At 37.1% G+C, this 7,335-nt stretch overlaps 1 protein-coding gene across 1 annotated transcript; it reads left to right on the top strand.

Moving 5' to 3' along the window:
* LOC109714957 (outer envelope protein 61) lies at positions 856–7,009 on the top strand. The gene is made up of 11 exons (XM_020239722.1): positions 856–1,191; positions 2,296–2,526; positions 2,663–2,719; positions 2,825–2,953; positions 3,304–3,381; positions 3,534–3,604; positions 3,717–3,769; positions 4,290–4,485; positions 5,277–5,790; positions 5,907–6,050; positions 6,397–7,009. Exons 1-11 carry the CDS (start codon positions 1,096–1,098, stop codon positions 6,541–6,543), a joined length of 1,716 nt encoding a protein of 571 aa, XP_020095311.1. The 5' UTR covers positions 856–1,095; the 3' UTR covers positions 6,544–7,009.

The raw sequence follows: 7,335 nt of genomic DNA, 5'->3' as shown, positions 1-7,335 counted from the left end.
CCTTATATCTGGACTAAATCCAATTTTCAACCAAACACAAAATTACTCTAACCCAACCTTAACCCTGAACTTAATCCTATCCCTAGAATAACCCCGAACCAAACGAAGCCTTAGGGTTCGGACTATGCTAGCCCAACTGGCACAGCCCAAACGGACCGTGCCGTGTCATGCCGAGCCGCCCGTCTCTCCTATGCCCGTCATGGCCTATGGCTGCTTCTCGCCGTGCAATGCCGGGCCGTTGGGCCGCAAGAGATAGGCCCATCACGACCCAAATATTTCGGCCGAGTCTGCACAAGTGCTACAGTATTCGTGCCGTGCTGTAGCCTGGCCCGTTGCTGTGTCGGGCCATGCGGCCGACGTGCCACCCGTTTTACATCCTACGTACGTAGTTACTACGTACACGCATGTCTTCTTCAAAAAAAAAAAAAAAAGACCATGGTCGGAACCTTCTGGGCTCAATATCCCACGGCGGTTCCCGGCGTGGGCCCAACCGACAAATCAGACCGAGTCAACCAAACTACAAGGGCATTTTCGTCATTTCACACAGACTTCGCTTTTTTTTTCTCTCTGGTGATTTCTTTTAATCCTTTTTATTTATTTATTTTACTACAGATTTTATATTAAAATTATATTTTATATTTATTAAAATATTAAATATTATTGAATAAGATAGTGTAAATGTGAATTTTTAATTGCATATTTATATATATTTAGAAATTATTATTTAAATAAACATTTAAATACAAATTTAATTTATACTAAATTTAATTTATTTTAAACAAGTATGATAAAATTTGGCATACAAGAAAAATACGAGTATTTAGCATTTGATCCGTATTCGCTTTCCACTATTTTCGCCTCTCTCTCTCTCTCTCTCTCTCTCTCTCGTGAATGCTAAATACAGCAGCGCCCCTTCGAGTTCGATCTCTCCCATCCTCCAAAATTAGCTAAGCAAACCCTAATTCGATCTCGCGTTGTCGCGTAAAGGCGAAAGCTTTCGCCATTTTTGATCTCTATTCTCCTTTTTTCCTCTCCCATTGGATCGAGAAAAAGAGGGGTTTCCGAAGGGGATCGAGAGGGGTTCGAGCGAGCGAGATGTACAACGGCATGATGGATCCCGAGTTGATGAGGCTCGCGCAGGAGCAGATGAGTCGGATCCCCCCCGAGGAGCTCGCCAAGATCCAGCAACAGGTCGATTCCCCCTCGCCTTTGGTCGCTTTTTTAAGATCCGTATCGTGTCGATGCTATTTTTGTGAATTGTAGAAGCAATTATGTCCAATTCTTGGAAAATTAGGCCTTTTTTCGTTCATGTTTTTGTGTTTGATTTTGATTTCTGAACGAGATTCATGTTGCTTTTATCCTTAGTCCTTTATCTAGCTTTGTATACAACTGGAACCTTCCTAAATTTGAGTAGATTCGGAGATGGTACAACAAGATTTGACCTCTTTATCTGCCTAAAAACATGAGTTACAGGGATAAAAGAATATTCTTATGGTGGTTAATATGGATGAAAGAATCATGACATAAGTTACAGGGAAATAGATTTAGGCTACATTAAGTTTGTTTCCTTGTCAATGAAATATTTGTGTTACTTCTTGTGCATACGAAGATTGTTAATTTGGATTCTTTATCGTTTCTTTGTATAGGTTGTAATTCATCCTAATTGATGGATGTGAGGATTGGTTGGCTTTTGTTTGATCTGTTATTATGCACCAATTACATGAAATGTGTTTCTAGACTTATTCTGAATTTGCTGCAAATTTTCTTCCATTTGTCTTTGACTTGTGTAAAATAGCATAGAAATAGATTAAAAAAAATGGTTTGCAAAAGGTACTCTATATTTGTTGTATATGATTGTCAAACTGTATAAACCCTAAATTCTGCTTATACATTTTCTCCACTCTTGGCTATCATTGCAATTTGGTTCAAGTTCCAAATAATTTTCATATGACCCTATTTTTCAGCAGGGATATCAATGGGCCAGCCCGTTGGGCTGAATTTTCTCACTATTAGGGCTGTTTTGTTGGACCGAACATTTGGAAAATTTTGCAGCTTTCAACCCCGATCCATCCTATTTGCCTTCCCATTGCATTCCCACTATTAGATGGAAAACAATAGAAGTCAGGAGATCGCTGTTTTTTTTTTTGAAAAAAAAATTATATATATTCTTTTGTGTAAATTCTACATGTAGAGGTTATCATACCATCATTCTATTTATTTGTAAGTTGGTGCGAACTATTCGTAGAGTACATGTAACTCTATGTGTGGTCAGTCTGACATAGGGTTGTTTTGCAGATGATGTCCAACCCTGAGCTTCTAAGATTAGCAACAGAGGGTATGAAAAATTTGAGGACAGAAGACGTCAAACGTGCTGCCGAACAGTTAAAACATACCAGACCAGAGGATATGGTTGAGATAAGCGAGAAAATCTCTAAGGCTAAACCTGAGGAGATAGCAGCAATGAAGGCCCATGCAGACGCCCAGATCTCTTATGAGCTAAATGGGGCCAAAATGCTGAAGCAGCAGGTTTAATTCCTTTCACCAATTATGTTTTTTTACGGCTCTGTGGCAATATCCTATGGAAAATGAGCAGAGATTGTATATAGAGACATCTGTTGTATTTCCCACTGCTGGCCTTATTTCTGCTTCTGTATTATCTCAGGGCAATGAGCTTCATAGCCGAGGTCAATATGAAGATGCTGCTGAAAAGTACATGCTTGTATGTTTGCAGTTGCCTGGCCTAATTTATTGATTCTATCTTTGTCCCCTGTATCACATTTGAATTGTGTCAGCTACTCATTTACTAATAACTTCCCATAACCAGGCAAAAAACAACTTGAAAAGCATCCCCCCATCGTCAGGACAGATGCTCCAGCTGCAATGCTCTCTTAACCTAATGTCTTGTTACCTAAAAACTAGGCAGTTCGAGGAATGCATCAAGGAAGGTTCAGAGGTATATATAAACTTTCAGTTTTAATCATTTCTCTCCTTTCCTATTCAAATGTAGTGTACATTTGTGTTCGTATAGTTAAGCGCGTGTGCATGTTTGCTTTTACATTTATCACTTTAGTCTTATTCTTTAATATGGATATTCATATAAAGTTATCTATTTACTGCATACCCTTGTACATGTATAATGTAATAGTTTGAGCTATTTCCAATTATACCCTATGTTATTCCTATCTAGAATTTATAATTTATAATATATAATACCAAATATATAATCTATAATCTCTATTTATGTTCTGGCGAAGTACTACCCTTTTTTTGTTATCCTGTGCAAATGAGGCTGTTCAATAACAGGTCCTGGCCTATGACTTGGAGAATATCAAAGCTCTTTATCGCAGAGGTCAAGCATATAAAGAATTAGGAAAGTTAGAGGTAAGCATATAAAGATCAATGTTAGAGCAATGTTAGAGCAACTGATTGTAAATGAGTTTCTTTACTCAGAGCAAGTTCTTCGCGTGGAGTTTTTCTTTCTATTTGTCACAAGAGTTGTTTACCTAATCATATTAATACTGCAATACATTCAGGCTGCTGTTGCTGACTTAAAAAAGAGTCATGAAATTTCTCCTGATGATGAAACAATTGCTGATGCTTTTAGGTAAGAACTTTCTTTTTCAAAGATTTTCATATTATTTTTGTGGAGAAAAGGGGGAATCATATTTCTTATAGTACAATGCTACGGGGCTAATAGAGAATTCTAACTGATGCAGAGATGCCAACGAAAAACTGATGAGGGAAGGTAAAAATAGGAGCACATCTCAAGGTGATGCAGTTGTCCCTTTCCCTCTTTTAATGTAAATAAATAATAATAATAATGATGTTTAGTAACGACATGTAGTCACTGTCTGAACTGTATCGCATTTTGAAATAATGAAATGTATGTATACCTGAACTCGAAAAGTTCTTTTCCTTGTATAACCTTTCATTATTTTTTCTTCCACTACCTCTCTATCAAAAATTAAGGGCATTTGTAACTTTTCTGATGGAATATTTTGCAACCTAATGGAATTTTTAGTTGCTGTATTCTATTACTTTTTTTTTTTACTGAAATAATTAAGTTTTAACTCAATCTGAGAATGACGTACTAGATCAATGATGAAAGGTTGGATAAAGGAAATCACAAGTTTAGAAATTCATTTATCTGTTTTATATGCACTATGATTCTTACCTGAATTTATATGAATTTGCATAACAGATTTCTTTTGTGAAGTGGGCCACACCCTCTAGGTTAAGGATATTGGTGTTTTTGCTGTATTTACTGACTATTCCAATCTATTCATAAGGTGTGGTTATTGAAGAGATAGTGGAAGACGAAGTATCAGCACCATCAAGATGTCATGAAGGTTCGTCTGTGGAGGAGTATTCTGTTACACAGGCTGTTGAATCTGCAGAGAGCTCTAGTGCAAGCAGCTCGTCACCTGATACTCCTGTTTTCTCAGAGCATTTGAATAGCTTCAGAGATGATCCCTCTGCTATCAGGTTTGTTTGAGCGCATTTAAATCATCATATGAGCATATATTCTTGCGGCTGTAAAGATGTGATAACTGTGGACTACTAGCTGTTATTGCTAGTTGATGATTTGAGCCATTTTTTACTCGCATGAATCATTTGGTAGGGTTCAGTGAACTGTAAAAATAAGAAATAATATCTATACTTCAATGATTAATTGAATGCTCGACTGTCATCACTAATTTTATTCACAACAACAATGGCATGTATTCAAGATCTCTCGTTCTACCAGATGAATTTCCACTGCTGAACCTCACATAGAGCTATTGTCCTTTGTCAACTTTAGAGCTGTTGTGGATCCCAAGTTTGTTGTGATCATACTGTAATCTGGTTTTGTCCCTCCAACTGTAATTTTTTTCCCATAGATTAGTTTTTTTTTTTTCTTTTTGATGCCTACTACTTACATTTGTAGTTGCGAATCCAAATTTTTTTCGATACTTTTTTTTTAATGTTCAATGTTTTGCAACAACAATGCTTATCCATTTTAACATTCTTTTGTTAGCTACTGTTTGTCTGATCACGGATAGCTGCTTTTCTCAACTTGCTCACAATACAAGTTTTCTCATTCACTCTCTATTGATACTACTTATCTGTTTCAACATTTATATTGCAACAGAAAAGTTTTCTCGCTCTGTATCTTGGATACTCTGACCATCAAGGGCCAAGGCATAGAGCTTCTATGATATGCTCGTACTAACTTAATGTTTATGTAACAAGAGTCAGTACACAGAAATTGTCTTTTATAATTAATTGTTTTCCAGGTCATTCCAAAATTATGTCTCCAATGCAAATCCCGATACTCTGGCACAACTGGGCATGCAAGGAATGTCACCTGATCTCGTCAAAACAGCCCAAGACATGCTTAGCACGATGAAGCCCGAAGAGCTTCAGCAAATGTTTCAGGTTGCTTCGTCCTTAAAAGAAAAAGGCCCGTATGGTCCTAAATTGGGAAACAATATCCCTGAAATGACACCTGAAATGGTCAAGATGGCATCCAATACAATCAGTAAGATGTCCCCTGATGAGCTTCAGAAGATGCTTAAAATGGCTTCTTCTTTGGGTGTAAATGCCCCCCAAAGATCAGAGAGTGCTTCTCAGTCACTGGCTTCTTCTTCTGAAAGCCCTTCCGCAGGACCATATGATAGTAGGGATAATATTTCTGATGAATCGCTGTTTAGTCAAAGAATGGGTGAATCATCATCAAGCACTTCGACTTCAGCAGCTGATTTACAAGAAACCATGAGGAATTCCATGAAAGATCCAGCAATGCGGCAGGTTTGGAAGTTATTGATTGCATTAATTTTGTTTCTAAAGTTATTTTTTGCTACTCAAGCTGGGTTCTGCAACTGGAAATCTACTTACTGAATTTTTTTTTTAATGTAAACTGATAGATGTTTGCAAGTATGATGAAGAATATGAGCCCGGATATGATGGCAAACATGAGTGAACAATTTGGTATGAAGATGTCAAAGGAGGACGCTGCAAAAGCTCAACAAGCCATGTCAGCATTGTCTCCGGCTGACTTGGATAGGATGGTAAGGAAACAAATTTATGACCTTTTCTTATTCAATTTGCTCTGACTATTTGAGTAATTCCATAAGCAGTTTTGCTTCTTTCTTCTGCTCAGTGTCATCAAAACTCTGTTTGTCATAACTGGTAAAGTATACATGATTTGAATTATAACCATAGAATCGATCCTTATATTTCTTCTTTTTGGTTTGTGTCAAAAGCAATCTATTTAATAATCTTGTATTTTTAACCCCCTGATTTCTATCTAAATCTGGATCCAACCTAAGTTTTATGCAAAGCGCTGTCACTAGTATTACATATTTCTTTCTCTCAGCCATTCTTACCTATATTTTTCTTCTTTTTTCCCCTCAGCTAAGGTGGGCGGAAAAGGCACAACGGGGAGTCGAAACCGTGAAGAAGACGAAGAACTGGGTTTTGGGCCGACCGGGTTTGATCCTCGCCATCGTGATGTTGGTCCTTGCGTTCATCCTTCATCGGCTAGGTTTTATCGGCGGATGATCACCTGCGCAACTTGCTCTCGCCACTTCCACTTGACAAATCCGCGCTGTGGCTTGCCATAATTTCTGGATATGAAGCACTTAATTGTAAAGTTATAACCTATAACTGTTCTTGGTGAATGGTGCCTATCAAACTAAATTCCTACGAGCCGCATTTCTGGTCGCGCTTAATCAAGGAAAGGTTGTCTTTGATTGATATCGCTCGTACCTGCTATATTTTAAATTTGTGTAACCAAACTTAAAAGTGACGGAAAAAGACTTAAAGAGTTCTTGTAATAATTTAGATTCGCCTTAAAAGGGTAAGCCACCCAGTTTAAGAACAGTTTTGGTAATTCTCCAACTCTTAAATTGAGCAGTAGCTCTATTCTTTTCTCTTGCGGCTTACTTTTGTGTGATTTCTGTACTGCCTGACAATTTGTTGTACATCAAAATTATTTGTTCATGTTAGTTCATCTGTTTCATCAAAATGAGGGGGACATTCTTTTCGGTGGCCATTGCTCCATGCAGGAATGACAACGTTCAGTAAAATTCTTTTATGTTTTTTCTTTTTTTTTTTTTAGAGATAGGTATCACGCTATCCGCTTTGTTTATTTTATTTAGAAATAAACTTAACTAGAAATGTGAATCAACTAGGATTCGAACTTGGGTCTCGGATGTTAACCACCAAGTCCTTTGTCTCGGTGTAAAATTTTTTTATGTTGTGTGTGATTTTTTTTTTTTTTTTACAGTGTCAATTTAATATGTAGAATTATTATATTACTCGTAATTATATTCTATTATTATTATTATTATT

Source organism: Ananas comosus, linkage group 9 (genome assembly GCF_001540865.1).
Source record: "Ananas comosus cultivar F153 linkage group 9, ASM154086v1, whole genome shotgun sequence".
Lineage (NCBI taxonomy): Eukaryota > Viridiplantae > Streptophyta > Magnoliopsida > Poales > Bromeliaceae > Ananas > Ananas comosus.
This window is presented reverse-complemented; position numbering and strand designations above follow the sequence as displayed.

Excerpts from the sequence above, each read along its gene's own strand:
- LOC109714957 (XM_020239722.1), top strand. The coding sequence starts at position 1,096 with ATGTACAACGGCATGATGGATCCCGAGTTGATGAGGCTCGCGCAGGAG. Across the intron at positions 5,791-5,906 it reads AAGATCCAGCAATGCGGCAG|ATGTTTGCAAGTATGATGAA; the intron begins GTTTGGAAGTTA and ends GTAAACTGATAG. Across the intron at positions 6,051-6,396 it reads CGGCTGACTTGGATAGGATG|CTAAGGTGGGCGGAAAAGGC; the intron begins GTAAGGAAACAA and ends TTTTCCCCTCAG.